This window comes from Calypte anna, chromosome 5A (genome assembly GCF_003957555.1).
Source record: "Calypte anna isolate BGI_N300 chromosome 5A, bCalAnn1_v1.p, whole genome shotgun sequence".
NCBI lineage: Eukaryota > Metazoa > Chordata > Aves > Apodiformes > Trochilidae > Calypte > Calypte anna.
Genome location: NC_044251.1, coordinates 36165524 through 36189324, shown reverse-complemented (window position 1 = coordinate 36189324; position 23801 = coordinate 36165524). Strand labels below are relative to the sequence as shown.

Genomic DNA, 23801 nt, shown 5'->3' with positions numbered 1-23801 from the left:
TCATTACATAGGCTTGAAGAGATTTTTGCCTCTGCAGAAGCCACACAAGACCCACAGTGATACATTACGTATGAGACTGGTGTTAGCACTTGTAAACTGCTTAGGAAAATGGGATGGGACTCCAAAAGCTTTCCCAAACAGTTTTGAGAACTGCAGAAAATGCCTAACCAATAGAGCTTTGCCTCCTTGCTGCTCAGCTTATTATCCAAAGGAAGACTGGGTGGTAATTTGATTAGCGTGCAAAATACTTGCTCAGGAAGAAAATACCAGGTTGTCAAAGAGATCTTTAATGGAGACAGGTAACAATACTGACTGTGAAAGCTGAGGCTGGATGATGCAGATAAAAACCAAAACTTTATTATTTTTTTATAAGAGGGGCTAATGACCCCTGGCACAAACTACTGAGCGTGGTCACAGAGCCCACTTTTGTAGGGCACCCACGTTAGCCTGGATGCGCCACTGGGCTAAATGCTGAGTGAGGGAAGGGAAGGAAGGGAAAATCCTGTCAGCTGCATTAGTAAATGAAGCCAAGCGTGTCCCTGCTGGCCTTGTATTCTGTCACTCTGACAGGGAATGCTGTTGGGAGGGACAGCTGGAGAGGACTGGCAGGCACAGTGCTGGCAGCTGTGTTGCATGCCTTGATCCTGCCACTGCACAGCCCTTCTGACTTGGGTGCCCCAAAAGTTTTCCAGTCAGGAGAACTGACCCCTCCATCTCTATGTGAGCTTTATTTCAGTTGTTGGGTGGTGGTTTGCTTTTTTTTTTAACTCTCAAGGATGCTTATTCCTAATTATTTAGCACTTCTGTCTCTAGAATCTTGGAAGAATTCTAATCAGCTGAGTCTTTGCAGTGGGCGAAATGGTATTACAGCACAAATACTCATTTTGCTAACCTATACAATAACTGTTTTGCTAACCTAACAATAACTGCAGTAACAGTTATTGCTTCAGCTAAATCATCATTGTAAACAAACACAGAAAATGCCCAGGCAGTCTAATGAGCCAGGAGTTCCTGATGCTCACGGTGTGCTTCAAAATGGTACATGACCATTGTTCAGCTGTGTGTGTGCAAGGAGCTGTGCCAGCTGCTGCCATCTTTGTCACTAGGACTGATAAAGGATGAGATCTTCTGCACAAAATGATGCTGCTTCTCTTTTAACAGTTTCTCTTTTCTTGTTCAGATGAGCACTATGCCAGGACTTCCTACAAGACCCTGTTTCTATGATATAGACTTGGACCCAGTGTCAGGAGAAGTAAAAGGGCTCTTTTGAAAGCAATTAGTAATCAAAGGTAGGTGCCTTTTTTAGGGCAGAAGGCTCATTACTTGGGCTTTGCTTCTCATCTTGAGATAATGGAATTAAGCCAATCTCCTATTATGCCATATGTTTCCAAATGACATTTGATCATAATTCAGCCTGAAAGTTGCCTGCTGTACTATATAATAGTAATTAAACTTTCTTTTCTTTTTAGCTCCCAGAAGAACACCTGATGAGTCATGTAAATGGAATGGTGCCCTTTTTTTTTTTTTTTTTTTTAAGACAAAACAAGATATGACTGGGAATAAGGTGCAAGAAGTGACTGGAAGGAGTAGTGCTACAGAATCAAACACTTGTAATCAGCAATAATTTTTAAAGTGCTGCATTCCAAGCTAGTTTATCCTGAATATTAAAAGCATACTGCCTGTACAAACCTCTTGCTTCTCAATTGTAACTGAAGCAGAATACAGAATCCTGGGTTCAGTAGCCTCCTTTGAGTGACAATATTTTAATGATTCAAAATCCTAAAGCTGGAGCTTTTTCTAACAGTCTTAAGATTTAGTTGTCTTTACCATAGAAGTTTTGTAGCATATATTATCTTTGAAAGTCTTGAACACTGAGTATTTCTAATTGCCATACTGAATTCTACATTTCATTTCTTGCACTATGGGAGAAACTGCTCTGCTCTGAAACTGTGCCAATGTCATTGAAAAGAGGGAACAAGGAGAAATCCCTTTTGCTTCTCATACCTTTCCAAAAGTGTTTGCTGTGGAAGTTGCTGCTGTGAATTTTTTCTACAGACACCTGAGCCACATCAGATTTCCTATTTAGAAAGCCCAGCTGTGACAACCATATTCTACTGCTAATGGAAACTCAACCTCTGAATGTCACATCTGCAGGGACTCAATCTGTCCTGTATCTGTGGCTTCCACCAAATGTGTCTTTTGAAGGATTTTATGTTCAACAATAAGTACAGTTTCACCGTGGATGAACCTTGTTTACTAAGGATACCTTTTTGGTGAACAGAGGCAATGTGAACAGCAATCAGTGAATTTGTTGCAGGTTTTGTCAGGAGGCCAAAAATAATTGTGTAACATAAAAATATAGTTGCTGCCAATTTTTTAACTAATACAAATAAACTGGTAAATACTTTTAAGTGCTTTTTGGGTTTTAATGTATGCACTGGGATTATTGACACAGAATTATTTCTGTGATTAACCATGAGCAACCTCAGTCATAATATTGACAAGAAGTGATTATTGCAGTGATAAGTTGCCTGCAATGCACCAGTGTGTGTGTGCATTTAATCTTGTTCCCCTTCCCTAGATGATGTGGATAAGCTGTAGGAAATAAACTGCCTGCATTGAAATACTTGCAGTTGACTGCAAAAAGATCTGAATTCAGACTTGCAAGGCCCATCTGTTTGCATCAGAACTGAATCTAAAAACATTCTGATTTTGGTGAGAACTGGGAGAATCAGGATGTAGCTGTGTGCCAATGCAAGGGCACACTGGTAGTACACAGATACTGTGTATATATGGCTAGGGAGAGCAATCAACATCTCTCAAGTTACTCAGGAAGGTAGAATAATTAGATAAAAATTACCTGGTTGTCACAGAAGCAAAGACAGATTAGCTTGAATCATCATAAAGAGAATTTAAGATGCATTCACAGCCTCCTAAAATTTTATTTTCTGCAGTATTCAGCTGAGGATTTATTGGCAGATGGGTTTGCTCGAGCACACACAGGCCACTTGCAGGGGGTCAGAAGGGATGTTCCCCAGTTGCTGCCCCAGACACCATGCCTGGCCAAAAGTCTCTTCACCTGCAGGACCTTGGCCAAGCCTTCCCTTGAAGCAGGGAGCCAGAGCTGATGCTGCCAAATCTGCTCTTAGTTCCTACATTTCATCTTCCCTGCTCTGCTGCTTTCCTGCGAGCGCTCTCTGTTCCACCTTCATTTTATGCTTATGAAACATGGGATAAGTGCAAATTTATGCTAAGATTAGCCTCCTTTTAGTTTAGCATGAGATCATAGACATGTGCTTGAGAGAGATGGTTCAAGAGGTTGCTAGCCCACCACCTCCTGATGTGAGGCAAAGCAGTGGCTCAGCCATGCAACTGCTGAAGGCTTTGCCATGCACCCGGGGGGGCTGGAGGCAACAAAGCATAAGGGACAAAAAATAGCCCAAATCATCTCTCTAGGTTAGTGGGGAAGCTTTCCTGACCTGCACTGTAAAACATGAACTCACCAGTGTCCCTACTCTAGGTCTTGCAGGATAGATTCATAAACAGGTTGGTTTTTCTTAACTCTCCATGATGAAGTATGACAGCTAGTTCTTGCCCTACCAAATAGGATGCAAAGGACACTTCGTCTCTTCTAACTAAATATTGGAAGGTTGTCCTCCTGTTGCCTAGAGAAAAAACTAATTAAATATGAATTTGTTCTTTATGGGCTATTTGTGGGCCCAAAGCCTGTAGCTGGTGTTGTGGCCATCCATTTCCCTGGCTGTGGTGTAATGGGAGTCTTGCATCACATCATGTATGAAATAACAGATTTTTTTTTTTTTTTGGACTAGCAACAGGGACAAAAGAAAAAGGAGAGAGTTGCTTGTCTGGCTGCGCAGCACCAGTACTTCAGTGTGAGTCCAGAAGGAAAACTTGAGACTACAGCTGGGCTGGGATCTTCTTTCAAGCTTATCCATCTTCTGACCAGATCCTCTGCTTGCTGCAGACCCTGGTATTTATTTCCCTTGCACTGTAGCCTTAGGTGCTACCATCTTCCCCTGGAGCAGCAGGAATAATTGAATTCCATGTGAGGTGTTTGTGAATGGGATTGATGAAAACCCTGGAGGCAGGGCACACATTAACCATCTTCCTTATTGCTGCCTGCTTCCCCCCTCTCCTGCCTCTGATTGCAATGAGGGAAAGGCTCGTGCTGAGCAGCCTGGCTTGGCTTTAATGCAGAAGTGGATCGTAATTAGAACCCACCACCCACCCCAGGGAGGGGAGCTGTTTCCAAATGAAGATTATTATCCTGAGTGAACGTGAGCAAACACATCTCATAGGGGAGCTTTTAAAAAGGAATTCCTTTGTGGTTGCTTCATCCACATTTCTGCCCTTATTAGCAGACTTTTCAGCCAAAAAACCCATTTTGTGCCTTTTTTTTTCATGAAGAAGCTAGGAAGGGGGAAGCCATGTATATTTCTCTGAGGCTGGCCTACACTGGAAACCACTTGCAGGTTCAAAGCGTGCTGCTTTGCCTGGTTTCTTATATGCAAACATGCTGTGAAGCAGTTGATGTCCTTAAAATCTTTGTGGGCGTCAGTCAGCTCCCCGTGGAGATGAATGGGGACATTCAGGCATCTCAGACTTTAGTTTCATGTAGTTCATCAGCCACACTTTGTAGTCCTTTTTTTTCCAGAGGCCCTCCCATCAATCCTAACAGCTGGAGAAGCAATTTTTTTTAAAGTCACATATCAGCTGCTTTGGAAGAAAAAGGCTCATATTAAATAGGCACTTTCTCTGGTATTTGGGGCAAAGATTGATTTACAACCAAGAACTGGCTGTCCTTACCACCCGCTCTTTAGGTGCAGCTTCTGTGGTGACCCAAACGCTGTAGGCCTGAAGCTGCAAAGGTTTCAACTGGGACAAAGGAAGAAAGAGCTGCCAGGAGCGAGACCACCCCTTCCTAGCCAGGGAAGTGCTGGATCCACACGAGGCAGCGGTCCCTGTCTCCTGGGCGTGTGCTGGGGTCCAAACTGAAAACCACAGCCCAGTCCCTAGGAAAAACTTCACCTCGTGTTGTTTGTGGTTTCTGTGTCTGCTGCTGCTGTGCGCACCCTGGGCAGGGAGGGATGGATTATTCTGCACGGGGGTGAGGGATCCTGCCCCACCAGGAGGGACGCTGCCTTTCCCGAGGGGAAGGATCCCGCTCTGTAAGGGGAAGGGGGACGCTGCCCCACGAGCAGGGAGAGATGCTGCCTTGCGAAGCGGGATGCAAGAAGAGGGGATGCTATCCCGCAGGAGGGAGGGATGCTGACCTTCGGTCAGGGAGAGACGCTTTCCCGGAGAAGGACGGGTGCTGCCCCGCGCTTCCCCGGCCCCTTCCCCATCCCCGCGTTCTCCGGAGCTGCCAGCAGGTGCCCGCGGAGCCGCCCCGCTGCTGGGGGGCGGGCCGGGGGCTGGCGGCGGGGGGCGGGGGGCTGCTGGCAGCGCCCTCCCCGCCGGCCCGGGGAGCGGCGGCTGCGGCGGGAGGCGGTGGCAGCGCGGAGCGGCGCGGAGCAGGGACAGGGCCGGGGCCGGGCCGCAGGTGAGGGTGCGGAGGGCGCGGGGGGAGCGGGGGAGGGCACCGACCCGGAGGGAGCGGCGGGGGAGGCGACACGCGTGGGGTGCCTGGGTGGGTCTCGGCGGACACCCGAGGAGCCCCCTCTGCTGTGGGAGGGGATCCGGGGGTGCCCCTTCGCTGGGGTGGAGGGGACTCGTGGGGCGGCCGGGTGGCTCCCGGCTCCCGATGGCCGCACCTGTGGCCCCCTCCAAAAAAAAAACTTCCCGGGCTGCGGAGGCTGCGGCGGGGCCGGGCTGCTGCCTGCGGGCTTCCCTCTCTCACACGCTCATCTGTCAGCTGAGCTAGTTCTACCCTGAATAAAATAAAATAATAAAATAAAATAAATAAAAATTCCCCCTTAGGGGAGTGCACTCCGCCAGACCCCCCGTTTTAATCGTCTTCCTACTTAAAAGCAGAGCACAAAATACTGTGTAAAGCATTGCCCGGAGTCACTCAGCCAGTCCCGGAGAAGTTGGTCCCTTTGCAGTAACATGTTTTGCATTTTTATATCGAAACCCATTGTGATGTTTTGAGGCAGCACTTTTTTTTTTTTTTTTTTTTTTTTTTTAAGGGTGACATATATCTTACAATATCATATAGCTGATGAACACATACGGTGTTAATTGAGGTTGCCATGGAAGGCATGCACGTAGTATAAATAAGCTCCCTTCTTGCCATGTGATTTCTCTTTTGTATTCCACAAGCCTCCTTTTTGTATTCTGTTTTTACATATTGTCATATGGTGCATTAAAGATAAAAATATCTGCTGTCTCAGGGTGTAATTTCCCTAGCTGGAACTATGAGTGCATATGGAGCAGTGAGGAAAGGATTCAGCTCACCGTGGGAGAAGAAAATATAAGTGTGTGCATGCATAATACATCTTTGCCATTATATGGGCAATTAAAAAATATAAAATCCCCCTTTACCACATGAAATAACAAAGCAGTATTTTCTGTGGTGAAGTATCACTGGGTTGGTTGGCATCTTGGTGGCCTCATTTTGCCTTTGGATATGCGATGCTAATTAGTGGGGAAAAAAAGCTATGGTGCATCCAGAGTTAGAACTGCTTTTCCAGCTCTGGTCTGCCTCCCAGTATTAAATGCTCATTAAAATATATACTTTTGAATACTTTTTTTTTTTAAAAATTGTTCTACAGGTCTTATCATTTGTTTGTTGTGTTACAGGTAAAAGATGGATCTCTTGGCCATGCTTCACATAACCTGGGAGGAGAACAAGCAGAAAGCAAAGCCAAGCCAAAGCAACATCTGACCTTGTCACTGGGTGACAGAAAACAGCCACTGGCTGCCACTGGTTCTACTGGTGCTCCAATCAAGCTCCCTGTGCAGCGTGAAGGTGCAGATGGCTCACTTAGGAAGTGCAAGTTCTTTCCAGGTCCTGGGGTGAATAAAAATTGTTAACTCTTGGCTTGATTTGTCATCCTTTTTGGGGGAAAAAAAAAAATTAATACTAGACTGGCAATTAAGCAGTCATTCTGTAAGACCAAGTGCAACTTGAAGTGGATTGTCCTGGAGGTGACTCTGGACATCAAAACCAAGAAGCCTGTTCAACTTCACATCTACCCGGGATTCCTTGGAGAGGTGATAAAGTGAGTAATAAGGCAAAGTGGGAGTTATAAAGCAGATGCAATAGCTTCATCAGAACTTCTCTTCGCTGACACATCCGCTCATTAAAAAGCAGCTAACATTATTTTGAAAACAATTTGAGGAGAAAATGCCCTTTGAGCATATCTGCAGTTCTTGTGTCTGATGCATTAATCCAGAAAATCAATAATATAACAGAACGGAAGGAGAGGAACAAATATGGCTAAGGCAGCTAAGGAAATTCAAATGGAGAACCCAAGAGAGGTAGAGACTCCCAGCAAAGGGGCAACATGCTCACCGTCAGAGGAACAGGCAGAAAAACCCTCCATGCTCTGTTTCAAGAAGCAGAGGAAGTCCTGTAAGAAGGGCCTGACTGTGAAGGATGCATGTGAAGGAGCCTTGGAGGAGAAAAGCCAATGTATTAGTGCTGACCAAGAGGAAACAAAAGCTTCTAATACATCACGATCCTCCAAAGGAGCTTGGGCAGCCATCAAAAACCTTGCAAGACCTCGGAGAAGGCAGAAATCCTCACGGAAGAAGGTGCCCTCTGATTCCCAAGTGCAGCTGGAGACAGAGGCTGAGGAGGGCTGTGCACAAAGCTTCCCAAAGAAACGGGTGAGCTCTGGGGTGAAGATGCCCTGTGTGAGGTTCTCCAGAGGCAAGAAAAAACCCAGCCCCTCTGAGGCAGTGGAGGAGTCAGAGGGCAGTGTTCAAGCAAATGAGGTGATGGGTATTTCGAATAAAGCCAGTGAGGAGCTGGAGGATTCAGCCCCAACAGAAAAGTCTGAATCCTTCAGCCCAGTCTCTGTGGAGGAGGACAAGGACAAGGTGAAGGAAAGTACTGACTCTGTTGGGCAGAGTGAACCCTTGACAGAGCCCACACCTGATGCAGAGGAACATGCAGAGTGCACTGCTCAGTCAGAGATAACTGATGAAGAGACTGCTAATGAAGCAGCCCAGGAAAACCAGCAGGACGGGATGCTGCCCCAAACCACAGTCCACACAGAAGGTGAAGAATGTACTTCTGAAGCACCTGCTTCCAAGGATCAACCTGACAGCATCCCTGAAACCACTGAGCTGCAGGAAATCCCTGAAATCTGCAACGAGCTGCCTGAAGCCGATGAATCAGAAAAGAGCATAAATCCTCCTGAGGAGTGCAAAGCTGAGGAGACTGTAATGGATTTCAGTCAGTCAGCATTTAAAGATGATGCAGGGAGTGTGCAGGTCTGCTCCAGCCAGCAGGTGACACTGGAAGCAGACATGGGTGTTGGCATCGTCATCACCATCACTGAAGCCGAGGACTCTGACAACACCGACTCTGACCAGGCCTATGAACCATCACCGGTTTTGCACCGAAATAAGCAAAAAGGGAATAAAAAATCCAGCGGGAGCTTTGATTTTGGTAAAGAGGGCCCAGATGCTGGCAGCAGTCCCCAGGCAGAGGACAAAGGTCCAGGTGACCAGGGGCACAGAACTGGGGAGCAGTACGAACTGCTTCTCATAGAAACGGCGTCTGCCCTAGTGAAGGCAGCCATCCAGTCATCCATAGAGCAGCTGGTCAATGAAATGGCCCTGGAACAGAATAAACACAACAGTTTTCTGTGATGGCAGCGATGCCCCCCCAAAACATAGTACAGGGAGTGATCTAAAGCTGAGTTTGGCCTGGGTGGAGAGAGCTCACAGGTCTCTCGGGGCTGAGGTGTAGTTAATTCTGCATGCCCATTCAGTTGTGTGTCTATGTGAAACAGATCCTGGGTTATGGGGCAGACATACAGCCTGTGCCCTGGGGATGGGGCTTCAGTCACTGCCACTGACTGCACTTGCTGACAAAGGAAGGTGTTGCAGGGACTGTATTTTCATTTAATTGGCATCTTTATGTCAAGGCCACATTTCTGCTGTCATCCATGCCAGGTTTCTCCGCTGTTCATGCTGTAGACCTCTATATACCATGCGTTTTGTGAAAGGGCCTGAGAGGTGGTGAGCACCCAACATGCTGTTGGGCTGGATTTGGGACAGGTGGGGCAGGGCTGGAGGTTTGCCCTGGGGTTTGGCAGAGATGAGAGAGGGTGAAGCAAGTGCAATGTTAACATGAAGACATCAGTGCCAGACAGGCTCAGGACTGTGTTTAGTATTGCAAACAGGTACTCGGTATGTACAGATGGCAGCAGCCATGGTCACCCCTGCTGTCACGTTGCATGGAGCTGGGTGGTTGCAGCAAGCAGGATTTTTTTCATTCTGCCTCTTCCCCTGTCACAAGCCTCCTGTGCATTTCCAGACACTTCAGAGCCCAGCATCAGCCGTACTCCTTGCTGACCCCAGGCTGCGTGAATGCCAAGAAAACAACAGCACTTGGTTTGCTGGGAGTTCTTGCACCATGAAGCTCAATGGGCAAAATTCCCAGCGCCATCAGCAGCATGGGCTGGGGGGGAGAATTCCTGCTGCGGGCAACCCCGCTCCGTCCTTCGCTTTGCTCCATCCAAATCACGACGTCAGGGTGAAGCCGTTCTCGGGTGTAGCATATTTTTGTTATATGGCATGTGATATAAATAGCAGTGAGCTGCATGCGTGTTAGCAGTCAGCAACTCCCTCGGCTGACACGGATCGTGGAGCTGGGATGTGCTGCCACTGCTGGAATTCCTTTAAGTAGGAAGGAGATTGGGCGTGAGCTGCTGGCAGCAGCCTGTCCTGCACCTCTCACCCCTGTCTGCAAAGCCTGCCTGACTTCAGCAAGTCCGAGCAGCCCTTGGGAAATGCTCTTTACGCCTGACTCGCTGCTGCCGGGCTCTGGCTGGCTCTGACACGCCACATACCTTGGTCTGGAACATGCAGGGAAATGCTGGAGTGATCTTACCAAAGTCCTCAGGGAAAAAAAAAATCTGGACATGAGGGCCTGGGGACACAGATGTCAAATGCCCGGACAGGCCAATTGCCATCAAAACCTGTGAACTGCCCCCCTCTGAGGGGGTTTGCACCAGTGATGTGTGTTTGTGTGAGCATTGCCTCTAACTACCAACTCTCCAGGAGAAAGGGACCTTTTAATAATTTGTGATGGCATCTGCCTGGCTGGGATTTATGTACAGCTGTGTGCAAGTCAGCCTGTTCTGTTGAGAAAATTCTCCTGCATATTTCTCAGCTGATACAGAAATAGCAGCCTGGCTTGGCAATTGCTCACTGACCAGAGGCAGTGAGCTGAAATTTCTCTTCCCAGCCTAGGATCTGGATCCCTGTTAAAATAACAAGGGCTGCGAACTTTCCTACTACCTGGTGCACAACCACATTTTAAACTTTAATAAAGCATCTCTGTTGTTACCACAGGACTGTGAGTAGCGAGTGCCACAGCTTGCTCCCATGCAAGTAAAACTTAAGAAAAATCAGAGGATGTTAAAAAAACAAATGTTGTCTTTTACTGTGAATTTATTTAACAAGTTATCAGAAATCAATAATTCAATGTGTATAATTTTAATGGCTTTGTACTTCATACTAGTCCTTCCAGGTATTCTGCCATAGTTTTGAAAGGGACTTTTTGAGGACTTTTATATGCACATTTGGGGCTGCTGCAGCACCCTAAAAGAGCCATACTGATGCTGGAGGTTGCTTATGGGATTGTATAGGATTGCTGGGCACTGGGGCAGGTTGGTGCTGAGCAAAGGGCTCTGTGGGGACCCACTGGTGTTGGCTGCAGAGGAGGTTGTCCAGACTCCAGAAAAAATGACCCCAAGGGGCCTGACTGTCATTTCCTGTCAGCCCACTAATAAATTCTGGGAAGATCTCATCTATTTCAGTATTGCTTTTTAGGTGAAATGTGTCTTAAAAAGTAGGAGGAGAATGGCAGAAATACTTTGGGTCAGCCCAGACCCTGTGACTGTTGCTCCACGTCCAGGGTTGTGTTTGCATCTTTTTTGTAGCTGTTTTTTTCCCTCAGTTATTGCTGTACATATAACTGATGATTATATCATTAAAATTGAATGTACCTATTGTTTTCTTGCCTCGTGATTGAGTGGGCAGCTGTGGAGAGATTTTATATATGAAAGGATAAACTTGGAGTGGTGCCCTGTTATGTCCAGCAGAAAAATCATAAACCTGGTAGCAGACCTGAACCTTTGGAAGCTACTTCTTTCTGCTCTCCTTTTCATAAGGTTTTCTTGCAGTTGCTGGCCACTTTTTTTCCATTAGCAGAGTCCTGGCTGTCCAGGCATTTCTATAAGGATCACAAATCTCCAGAGGCCAAGAAAAGCCATCCTGATGCCCAGCAGTTCAATTCCCTATCGGATGCCCTGCAGCTCCAAAGGAAAATGTTTGAGGCTCTGCAGACTAACCAAATCAGACCCTGCTATGTATGGAGTGGCGTGGCTCTTGATGATCTTTTGCAGTGGTTTGGTTTTCTCTGCAAACTGCTGGTTTGTGCTTTCTGCTCCCAAGGCTCCACGTTGCTATTTCCAGGTGCCGTTTGGAGCTGGCAGGGTCCATGACCAGGCTGACACACCAGGAAGGGGAACAGCAAATTTGGTGCTTTGGCATTTTCTGTTATGGATCAAATGGACCTCACACCCTGATTATTTTTTTTCATAATATCTTTCCTGTAATTTCTCAATTTTTCTTTATAGCATAAAGAAAATACAGGGGTAAAAAGTCAAATGTTTTTAATGGTATAAATACTATTTATTCTTTCAGGCTTAGTGAACAAAATATTGCTGCTAATGACCTAATTATGACTCTCTACTCTTCATTATGATTAGAGAGTTGTACATTAATAAAACATTTTTTTCTTTCAGAGAAGGGATAATAAATTTACCATTGCAAAGGAGTGCTGAGCCAGGAAATCTGAGAGGACGTGGCTGCCTGGCTGTGCCAGAGCACCAGTTTGGCCTGGTTTTAGGACCATGTTCCTCACCAACAGTTGAAATAAAATGGAATAATGCATAACCTTGGTTTCTTACAGCCTCATTCAGATTGCTTTTGGGCCACCTGGCTCCTCATCCAGGAGTTTGTTGCTTGCTGCCCTGCTGAATTATGGAAGTGGTTTCTTTGCAGCAGCACTTAATTAATTATTTGGTTCTTCTGCTCACCCCATGGCCTGTTCTGCTGCCTCATCTCCCAGGTGTTCCCAGCACTCCTCTCAGTGAGGACAATCCAGCTTTATATTCAACAAGTCTCCTATCCCTGCTTTGCTATGTCATTTCAAAAATTTTCCTTCCCCTCAACTTTTTTTATATTAGCAGCAGATAACAGAGTGTTTAAAAAGTATAACTCATGCTGAGGAACACTTCCAGGAAGATAATAAATTTTCCTGTTATGACAACACTGGGCCCATCAAGAAAACAAGTGAATCCACTGAAAAGTTACTTGTGGAAATTGCTGGTAGACAATGATGACACAAACAACTTTTGCATTTTATTTCCTGCCTCGGGACACCTAAAGTGCCTGAGAAATGTGCAGGCTGCTTAAGGCCAGATCTCCAGCTGCTGAAGGTCACTGCAGCCCCATCTACTTCAAAGGACCAAACCTACAGCAACCAGAACTTTAGCTTTTGAATTTAAGATGCTGACTCTGCATAAATGATGAACATTTTCATCTGTGTGTATATGTATAAAAATGAAAGTCTAACAGTTGTTTTGCCATCTGCATGTAAGAAATTAAGTAAACTCACCAGCTACATGGGGGTCTTGGTCTGTGTTCAGGATGGATGGGTGGCAGCTGGATCCTGCTGACCAACCCATGTTTTAGGGGCAGCAAAGCCCTAAGATTGCCTGTCTTATGGACACAAGGTTTCACCATGAGTAACTCCAAATGATGTCATACACCAACAGAACAGATTGATTTCATTAACTACTTTTAATATTATTTTACATCTACAGTTTTATTTCCCAGAGAAATGGTTCTTGTTAGCTCTTGTTGAGTGGTATTAAAATAATGAAATACTTTCATTTGCAAGCAGATAAAATCTCTACATTAAATATGATTTAAAGAAAAATAAATAAGAGGATGTTATTTCTTACTCAGTTATGTAAGCAACAATATATGTTACCATTTCTTAGGAGGCACAACTTTTGTATCTCTTTCTTTTGGCACAGAATTGTGAAGAGTTCGATTCTGTGAGAGATGATGGGATTTTTCTGCAGTGGGGTAAAAGTCTATTTAGCTGGAAAGTGGATTTCAGCTAAACTAACCAAACCCAGCATTTTAAAATAGCTTTTGTTACATAAAAACTGACAAACGTACTGGATACAAAAGGGGGGAAAACGTTAAGAAAACACATTTTGCAATTCAAATTGCTGAGATGAAAGTAGCTAGAGATGACTGGCAGTCACCCCATCTAAACTGGAGTTAACAGATACCCTTTCAAACCTCTTTGTTCTGGGAAAGGAGACATTTCCACACCCCACACCCCACACCAAAGTGGGTGCCTGAGCCTGGTTCCTTTTGCAGATACTGGTGTCCTTTTGGGAGGTGTCTTTTCAGCACCAAGTCCTCACCAGTGCTCAGACACACCGAGCATCACCGTACCCTTGTCCCAGCGAGCAAATTATAATTTTGCGAGGGATGTCATCTCTGTCATCTCACACCAGTCATTCGTGTCACGTTTGCTCTCGCTGTTTGCCACGCTAATGGAACCACGATGCTGAGGTGCTGATGCTCCAAGGCTCGGTGCCGTGACAGCTCCATGCATGCGAGACTGGCGAGATGGCAGCTGGGTGGGAAGCAAGTGCTCCCACGCCTACGATGCTTCTCAGCATCTCCAGGGGGGAGGAGAGGAGGAGCGATGCCTCCCCTTGCTCCTGCCAGCAGCCGCTTGCTTTCTGCCTGCCAAAAATCTCCCCCAGACTGCGGGTGCGCGAAGGCGTCGGGTGCTGCGTGGGGCTCCGTCCCAGCCCAGACAGCCTGCAACTGAATTTGCATTTAGTTTCCTAGCTGGAGCAAGGCAGAGGAGGCCAAAGCTCCGGAAACCTCTCTTCCTGACTCTCCCCGAAGTTTGCAGAGCAGCTGCGAGCCTGCGGGCAGGAGGCAGCGGGCTGGGGGGGGGGGCGTGCAACAGGCACAACAGGAACGCACACCTGCACCCTGCTCATTAATTAAAGCCATGAGTAAGCGGCTCACAACCGCACCGCCGGCATAAACAGAGGCTGGTAGGGGATTCTCGGCCCCTAATGACAGGTTACGGCGCCTGCTCTGCCGGGTCTGGCGTTGCTGCGGGGTGGCGGAGGCGACCGCTGCGCCAGCGGGGTGGCTGCGGGGAAAATAAGGGAGGGTGACGGTGAGCATCAGCATCCACCCCCGGCACAGCCGGGCTGTTGGCTGGAATCTGGTGGGGCTGCTGGCACCAGCCCCACCGAGGCCTGGCTCGATGCTTAACACCCTGCTTCTGCCTACTGGAAGTTTTCTTCTCCTGCAGCTCCCCGCGATGGCTCTGCCCTGGTACCTGTAGCTGGCTCTCCATCCTGCCACAGGGGAGCAGCAAATTCAGCGCCAGGAGGGACAGAGGACTTTACACAACATTTTCCTGCGCCATTTGTTGCAGTGACAGGAGGGTTAACGTGGACTAAAATTTGCCTGAGTGCCGATGGAAGCCTTCAGCAGCATTGCCCTCTGCATCCCAGGAGGACAAACCCACCCTTGGGCTGTTGTGCTACCCTGAGCTCTGCAAACCTTCCCAAGGGCATCTCAGCTCAGGTGAAAACCATCCTAAATCAGCAGATGAGGTTTTGAGCTTTGCCGTGGCTTTGTTCTGAGGGTGCAGCGCCTGGATTAGAATAGTGGAAACATTTCCTCTATTAGGCTGCTTTTGAAGTTGTGTCATTACTTTTTAATGAAACATGCAAATCCTTTAAATGTTGCAATTGCATCTTGGGGAATTTAGTCCTGATATTCGGTTGTAAATATCTAACTGGCATTAATTTAGGACAGATTCATCCTCATTACGTTTTTCCTCCTCGTTTCTTTTTGCTCAGAAGTTATTTTCCTAGTGCTGGACTGCTGGGAAACCCACTCAATAGCAAACCCTTTTTGGCATACCGTGGCAGGAGTGGGAAAGAAAAGCTGGGTTTTATTAAACAGTGAAGCCAAAGTGATTGCAGTGGTACAGCTGCTGGCAGGTTGCCGTGGGAGGGCTTTGACAAGCCAAGAAGAAACCTCTAGCCCTACTGACAGCTTCCAGTCCCATTCCATGATGCTGGATTGTATGTGCTGAGATCACCTCTCACTGCACTTCTGAAGGCTCCACTTACGTGGGCTTTATACGTTCTGCCTCAAAAATAGTAGAAAACTAGTAGGTATCAGCATTATGCTCTTTCTGGAAAGCTTTGTGGTAGCAGCATTTCATGGCTTGATGTTTCAACTGCAATGCTCACTGCTTCAGGTTTATATCCTGACAGCAAGTTCATTTTCCCTTTTTAACCTCTGCATGCACAGATGACCCAAATCCCTTTGGTGAGGGGAACTGCACCCACGGATGGGCTGTGTCAGCCCTTCTGCACCCTCACCCGCTGCCACAGCCCAGTTCTGCAGTGACTGGACAGACAACACATGAGCTAAGAGCCTGTCCAAATGGCTGGTGCAGCCAGATGGCTGAGGACACATGTTGGAAGCACAGTCTGTGCAGAAAGTAAAATGAGCTGACGATTTTTTTTCATCCTGCATGGAGATGGGGACAGCACAGCCCAGCCATCACCTCCCGGGCAGCCAGAAGACAAGTGCCAGCATCACTTTCCCCAGCCACCCAAAAGTTAAAAGTGGAAGATGTAAAATCCAGACATTTGCTGATTAATGTGAAGAGGGGCCAGGCTACCTTTTAAAGATGACTTGTGCAAGTAACAGGCACCAAAGCCTCACTCTTCTGGCACCAGTAATGCAAGAGAAGTTCAGCCTAATGCTTTCATTGCCCAAATGCTACCAAATGGCATTGTCAGCTGGCACTGCAGGTGGTGAAAATCAAGTTTCTCAGCAAAATAACTGGACCTCATGCTACAAGAAGGGATAAAGGAGGGCCATGGAGGTTGTGGTTCCATGCCTGGAAGTGTTCAAGACCAGATTGGATGGGGCTTGGAGCAACCTGGTCTAGTGGAAGGTGTCCCTGCCCATGCAGGGGGGTTGGAACTTGGATGGTTCCCTTCCAATTGAAACCATTCTATGATTCTATGATAAATATTCTTTATTCCACACTCTTTACTGCACCCTAAGCAGCTCAGGAACTGTGACCTCTGTTTGACCTGGCCTGTTCAGCATCAGAGCACTAAAATATTTCAAAATAACTAGCTCAAAATTGTTTAACCTACAGGAGGCATATTCAGGCCAGGACCCAGATACCCGAGAAAGTGATAGGAGCCACTGCAGCACTTCCTGGCATTTCAGAGATTAATCTAAGATGGGTGAGGAATTGACTCAGACTATAGGGCTTTGGCAGGGGTCTGAGCCCACATCTTCCCATATGTTCATAAAACATCAGGTGTAGAGCTCACAGGAAAGGCTCTTTAATGTCTGTGGTTCATCAGCTCTGCATCCTTGATGCTGGGACCCCACTACAAGTCCGGCCAAAGACTTCCACCCTTTAAGTATCACCCCTCTGGGGCTTTCTTTGCCTAAGCCCATGTCCATCTATCAACCAAACACAGCTATCTGGAAGGAATCACCACTATCACTATCCTGTACACTGCGAGAAATTATTTTATGTATTCATGGAGAAAAAGACAAAAGAAATGAGTATTTGCTAAGCCCAGCTGTGTAAATCAGGCAGATTTTCAAGCATGCACCAGCAGAAAGGTTAAGCACTCAGTAATTCAAATGTCTTCTACATACAGCAATAAAACTTGTGATTATGTATCCAGAAGCAGCTGCTGTCCTTGCTTACCAAACATAACTGTCATCTAAAATTATTTTCTAGTCATAAAGACTCGGAGAGAAAGATGTTTTCAAGTTAACATAACCAGGAGCTGACAACTTCTGTCTCTCAAGCTTCTTTGGCTGCTTTAATTATAACAGCACTTTAATGCTTGCAATAGAAAACTGCTGAAAATGCATTTCTTGTTTTGCAAATGATGAAAAAAATGCCTTTTGCAGATGTTTGATGTCACAGATGTTCAGTACCACAAAGCTGAAACAGAGTAACCCTGAAAAGGAATGTGATGATTAAAAAAAAAAAAGATTCACATACAGTTGTAATTTTCAAAGACATACTGGACACATATGTGAACACAGGGCTGATTTCAGTACAATTTCAGCACAATTTCAGCTTCAGTGATGTATTTGCAGTCAGCACAGCCAAGTCAGTCCTAAAACACAAGTGCATGCAGAGCTGATAGATCTTCTCTCCAAGTTCATAGTTTGTGTTAAAGCTCCCTATTAATGGCCAAGAAGTTAACAAATCAATCCTGCCCACAAACCAGCATGTCCCAGAGACACCTTTGGGAACTGCTGCTTGTTTTCTCCCCTGCTCTTCCCAATACTGAGCTCTATTACCATTGCCCCTGTTATCTTTGCAGAGATATCAAGGGCCATTAGGCTTCCAGTATCAATTACTTCAGCCAAGTTAGGCACCTAGTTAAAGTTCCAAGATGCTCACCTACTGACTGAATAGTCTGAAAACTCACTTTCAGCTCTTCTCTACAGCAATACCCAACCCAGCAGACACTCCTGTCTGTTCTTAAATTAAATGTAGGAACCCGAGTGAAGCAAGCAGCAGCTGGAGAAGCCAGCCCACTCGGCAAAGTGTCGCACACAGATAGGGATTGACTATAAAATTTCATTTCATGATTCTGTCTTTTTTTAACCATAATTTAGAAATAGAGGTCAGTGGAAACTGGAGGGCATTTGCCCCAGTTATAAGCAGATGTGATTTAGCTGATGCTATTAGCCTGGGAGGGACCCAGAATGCTCTCTTCTAGGAAATGCTCCATGTGAATCCATGCTCAGACACAGCATTTGCAGCCCTGGATGTCAGCAGAGGTTTGTTTGCTTGCTTGCTTTAAAGAAAGGTTTTTTAAGCAGAGTTAAAATGCATTCACACCAGAGCCACTCTAATGGGTATACACAGCAAGAGGAGCTCTCAGTCTAGCAGGCGAGAACACACCAAACCACAGAGTGCATTTTGTAACATCATCCGGGCAGGCTCACAGGCTGTTTGTTTTTCCCCTTTGTCTTAAAACTCAATTTGGCAGCCCTCAGTGGCCAATCCATCCCCTGGAGTGTGCAGCTCCCTACCCAGGAGAAGCAGAAGCCACCCTTACAAAGACCTCAGATGGTCTTTTAATTCGGCAGTGATTTAATTGCAGCTCTTGCTCCAGGACAGTTTCAAAGAAGACAGCTCAAGGGTCCTGACTACAAAGAGCTTTGGAGCAGGCACTTTGACAATAAACTGTTCTCACCATTGTTCAGGCTCCCCCTTCCCAAGGCAATGACTCAACTCCACAAAGACTGGCAGGGAGCCTCCAGCTTCTCAAAAACTGGGTAATGAGATTATGGGAGCAGCTCGCAAGGTTTTTGCTCTTCATTGCAAAAGAAACCTCTGTGCTCTAAAAAGCATCTCTTCAGGGATGGGTTGGACACCATCTGGTAGGAAGGCTGGGGTACCTCAGGTGAAAAACTAAAAATATGAATTCAAGAACAAACTACAACTTTTAACCCCTTTTGGGTAAGTTACTATTCTTCAGATATAAAGTAATAATAAATGAAAGGCAAAAACTTTGCATGTTGCCATATTATGGTGGTTCCACAAGCAAAGAAAAAGTAACACATTATGTATTTGCTCTTTGTAAATACACAGGCTATAATATTAATATATTTGATCCAAGATGTTTATAGAGTTGGAACTAATTTTCCCCCCAAAAATCCATGTATGCTTTTTAAGCCCGTAAAGACTTGGGTTAGGATGTGCCTCTCTGAGAGAAGAGCATACTTTTTTTGCAGTTTTCATTCCTCTTTGCAGAGAAGACGGTCCAATAGTGTGATGTGGTCCTAGAGGCACATCACGCCCATGCAGTAGCAGTTGACAAGGGAGGAGTAAGAATAATGAAAAAAGCATGCACATCACTTGTGTCTAAAAGTAAACTTAAAAAGATTGTACTGATGAGGGTTCCAGACCTTCCAGACCTGGTCCCCACACAAATGCCACCAGCCCCCTTGAAAAAAAACACCCTTATGGCTCCTGCATGTGTTTATGCAGAGATTTATTAACTGCAGCAATACAACACAAATGTCTCCTTATTTGTTTTAATTAAAACCCAACTGTTTGGGAAACACAATACATATTTTGCTCTACTTTTCCCTCCATCCAGTTCTGGAACAGCAGTTCTATGGGATATAAACAGTCCTGGCACAGTGTAGCATATTAAATGATGTTTAAAATCTCACACTCAGCAACACAGTCTTTACACTAGTGAAGCAGAGCAGGGCAGGAACAAGTCCACATTTCTGAAAAATATAACTGAGTTACATAGAGGCTTCCAAGAAGTACTTAGATGGGAATTAGCTTAAGTTAGAGAAGTAAAAAAAAACCAAAACACACGTACACAAATCTAAGTGTGCAGTTCTTCACAGTTATCTCAGACACTACAGGAATAATGAAGACAATCAGCTGCAGAGAGCAGCCACTCATGAGATGCAAAATGCTAAAATATCCAGTTTCAGCACCCAACACCCTACACAGGGCTCTACTACTCTACCAGGATGGTATCAACACTTTCCTGGATGAGATCCGAATCCAGTATACATTCATCTAAGTGGTCTTGGGATAAAGTGGAGCTTTTCCCTACACTCTCACTGTCACAGTAAGGACGAAACCTGGAGGTCATGGGGCTCTCCAGCCGCTGGCAGCGGCCGTATTTGTGCTGCTTCCCTCTGTGTGTGTACATGTGCTCAAGCAACTGGCTCTTCCTAAAAAACGTGCGGCCACAGATGGTGCAACTGATTTTTCTCTTTCTTGAGAACGAAAAGTTACAGTTCAACTCCACAGGTTCGTGGTCCTTGGAGATGAGGGAGAGCTGGCCTATCTGCAGAGGCTCCAGGTCACTGCAGCTCGGGTGCTCCAGCTGATGCTCGTCTTCCTTGAGGAGGAAGGTCCCGAGCTGGTGGCAATCTCTGGCCTCCCTGTCCTCAGCCAGAGGCTGCACCTCCCCCAGGTCACTGCTCTCCAGGATGGAGGCTGGCACGCCGAATGGCAGTGAGCCTGAGACGTGGGTGTGCAAGTGCTGCCGCAGCCCCCCCCCGGGAGTCAAAACGCTCCCCACAGTAGTGACACAAGTGCACCCTGAGGCTGGCCTTAGCAAGGATGGGGGTCGCTACCTCTGGAGAAGGAGGGGTGCAGCTCTGGGACACCACAGGCTCTGAGTCACACCTCTCCTGCTTTATGGAGACTGACAGCTTTGGATGCTCTTCTGCCGGCTTGGTGAGAGCAGCAGGCTGAGCAGAGGGCCGAGCAACCTGCTGGTCAAGGGAGCTGTCATCCAGGCCAATGGCCAGAGAGAGTTGCAGCTGAGGGTGATCACCTTGGGCTGCAGACCCACTGCCTGCCTTGGGCAGATTTTCCTTGGCTGCCAGGCGCTCCTTCGCTGGTTTGTGTGCTGTTGAGATCTGGATGCCGTACAAGTTTGAGGACTGGACCAGCTCTGGGGAGAACACTTGGTTCATCTCGATGGCAATGTGGGAGAGGTGGTCTGCATGGAGAAAGCGGATGCCCTCCTCCAGTCGGCTCTGGCTGACAGTCTGCTTTGGCCCTTTGCCGGTGTACATGATATGCAACAGGTAGCTAAATATATCAGGCTGGATGTCTGCAGGCTGAATCTTTATGCATTCGCTGAAACAAGACAGATTATTAAGCACACACAGGGATCCAAATGACAGCTCTGATTCATCACCTGCCTGCTCACTTGCTCTGCCATTTGCTGTTGGAGGGTGTGAGCTGCTACCTGTTCCTTGGTTTACAGCAAGCCATGCCCTGTGCCAAGAGTTGCAGAAGTGTGTGTGTGTGTGTGTGTGTGTGCGCGCACGCCCCATTTGTGTGTGGTCAGGCAGCAAAATGTCTGAGTGTGGATTTAACCCTGTGAGTATAAAGGCAGCTGCCAGTCATCCATCCCATCACTCGCAGGCACAGTCACCACATGGCAGTGATGCCACACAAGCTACGGGGTGCTGGTGTGTGCCACTCCAATAATACCGGGCAAAGAACATCTGTGTGTTTAAGTAATAAATTCAGCTGGCGCTACTGTGTAATCTTTATGAGCTTTACACTTAAGTGTCAATAAACAATATCTATGGGAAAGGAAGTTAACTGATTCTCTCACTTCTAGCCAAAGGGCTACGTGGCTGACGGATAATGATTATCCAGCAAAGGTGCTGGGGACCACGACCTCAAAAAGGAAAATGGAGGAGGGTTTTAATTGATTACAAGCAGCAAGCTGCAGCTCAGAGGTGAGATTAGACTTTGGCACCACAGTCATTATACCTGCAGAACGGGTACCTCTAGAACATACATCCTGACCCAGGCAGGTCAGGAGCACCTGAAGAACAGCCTGAGATAAATTGATGATCTCAGTCTCAGCCCTTATCTGCAACAGTCTGAAGCACAGAACTGCGATAAGGCTATAGCTTCTTGATTGCGTCAAGCCCATGGGTCTTGCCAGAAGGGACAGTACCACCCAGCAAGCTTGCCTACAAGCAAATGCAAAGCAATGGACACGCTGTGTATGGGCAGGAGATACCTGGATAGCCTAGATTGCAAATCTAAGAGGTTTTACTGCAGGAGGGGTTGGGGATGTTTATTTTCTTTGGTCATGCAAATGTCTCGTCTTAAAAATACGGGGTCTGATGTTGGTGAATGCTGACTAAGAGAGTGCTTTTAAAGGACAGAACATTCTGGACTGGGGATGTTTGGAGAGCGGAGGTGCGTGCTAGGTTAGGAAAAATAGTCTCAAGCCATCAAACATCCCCACTTACACTCTTTTTAGACTGTTCTACCTTTAAAAAGGGGTAAAAAGCAGAAGGCTGAGCAAAGTGGGTAGGAGGAGAACTGTGTGTCCTTACCTTGTCTGATGAATAAATATCATCTTAAAATAGTTTGAAAAAGCAGCGAGCACCGCTCTGTGGGCTTTGAAGTAAACATCTCCAATGGCAACTGTGCAGTCACACAGAAAGCCAAACTCCCGCTGCATGTTCAGCTGCTGGAGGAGGAGGACGCTGTGGCCGGTGGTATCCATGGCGTGCCTAAGAGCAAAAGAACAAGATGTTCATCTCGGCAAGAAATTAGAGCTCCCAAAATGCGGGTTTCTCACCACTGAAACGAGATAGCTGCCCGGCACGGAGCACGGCCTCGCCGAACCTCTTCCTTGCTCCAGACGCTCCCTGCACCCCGATTTAATTTCTCCTGCCGATACCACCGCCGGTGCCCAAAACCCACGTTCAACGAGCTCAAACCCTACTCGGCAGTTTTCCACGTGCCAGCTACAAGCAGAGCCGTTTTTCATACAGATGAAACACGCTCAGGGGTGTATCGGCACCAACTTTAAACCTCGCTCGCGTTTTTGCTGACCTCGGATCGTGCTTTCTACCACACAACCGCGCTCGCCATCGCCCCCATCCCCGGGGCGAGCCGGGCGGCCGCGGCTCACACAGGCAGCCCTGTACCGCCCAACAAAGCCCCGATTGTACCGGGCTGAGCAGCCCTTACCCCTCCCAGCCCGCGGCTGCTTTGCAAATAAATGCTGATATTTGCTATTGTTTCAGCTGAAAATGACTGCGGGGGAGGGGGAGCCGGAGAGGGGGGAAGGAGGAGGTAAGCGCAACCTCCCCGGGGAGCGTAACCATCGCCCTCAACTCCCTCCCTCCGAGCCCGGCCCCCCGCGGCTCCCCCGCGCCCGCGCAGCCGCTTACCCGCGCGGAAGCGCAGCGCTGAGCCCGGCCCGGCACCGCCCGCCCCCGCTGCCAGCCCGGCGGATGGGGTGGGCGCTGCCCCCCCCGCGCTTCCTGCCGCCGGGGCGGGTTGGGCTGGACTGGGTTGGCCGGGCCGCCCCCGCCACCCCCGTGGGTACGCTGAGCCTGGGAAGACGGAGTGAGGCCCTTTTGCGCGGTTCCTGCGCAGCCCCGCGCTGGATTGGGCGCTCCGCCCGCAGCCCCCTGAGGGAGGGACCTTGTTCTCTTTCCCTTGGGGGGTGAGGGGTGGTGTCTGCCTCGGGGCTGCCAAGGCGTCGTCAGATACCTCACCCTGGGCTGGGGGACTTTGCTTCTTAAGTCTCCCCGTGACAATGTCGCTTGCTGAGCTCTTCAGTGCTCCCTTCGAGTGTTTTGTTTTGAACAGTCACCTCCCCAGTCTGCTGGCTCATCAAAATGGACGTGAAGATACGATCTGGCTTTTTCACCCATGTCTGCACCCTAAGTGCTTTCTTCAACTACCAGAGAATCCTGCGGGCACACTATTTCTCTTTCGGGCCTCCCCAAATCTTACATTAATTTTTAAACCAGGGCTTATTTTGGGCCAGAGCAGCTGCGCTGGGTCGAGCCCCCGCTGGGTGCAGCAGGGCCTGGAAGAGGAGGGGGCACAGGCAGGGGAGCACTGCCTGGTAACCCGACCTCCACAGCAGCTCTTCCTGGAGTGTCCTCCTCAGCCATAGCTTGTGCTTTAATGTTCAGTACAAACTTTGAGG

At 47.5% G+C, this 23801-nt stretch overlaps 3 protein-coding genes across 4 annotated transcripts in view; 2 read left to right on the top strand and 1 right to left on the bottom strand.

The window, feature by feature from the left end:
• Positions 1-2411, top strand: part of MTHFD1 (methylenetetrahydrofolate dehydrogenase, cyclohydrolase and formyltetrahydrofolate synthetase 1) — a 39844-nt gene extending 37433 nt beyond the window's left edge. For both annotated transcript variants that reach the window (XM_030452297.1, XM_030452296.1), the window contains 2 exons: positions 1181-1289; positions 1470-2411. In XM_030452297.1, the coding sequence (XP_030308157.1) occupies positions 1181-1270 (90 nt within the window). In that variant the 3' untranslated portion in view covers positions 1271-1289; positions 1470-2411. The remainder of the gene's footprint in view (positions 1-1180; positions 1290-1469) is intronic.
• A 4987-nt stretch (positions 2412-7398) lies between these two features.
• Positions 7399-8784, top strand: AKAP5 (A-kinase anchoring protein 5). The gene has a single exon (XM_008501106.2). It carries the CDS (start codon positions 7399-7401, stop codon positions 8782-8784), a length of 1386 nt encoding a protein of 461 aa, XP_008499328.2.
• Positions 8785-19317: 10533 nt separating this feature from the next.
• On the bottom strand, positions 19318-23085 carry ZBTB25 (zinc finger and BTB domain containing 25). Its single transcript, XM_030451836.1, is given in 4 exon segments — positions 19318-20369; positions 20371-20959; positions 22186-22365; positions 23032-23085. Coding segments are annotated over 3 exon segments (1311 nt in total). The 5' UTR covers positions 22359-22365; positions 23032-23085; the 3' UTR covers positions 19318-19820.
• Between the last annotated feature and the right edge of the window lie 716 nt (positions 23086-23801).

What these genes read in the sequence shown, in the direction of transcription:
- AKAP5 (XM_008501106.2), top strand. Translation starts at nt 7,399, where the DNA reads ATGGCTAAGGCAGCTAAGGAAATTCAAATGGAGAACCCAAGAGAGGTA.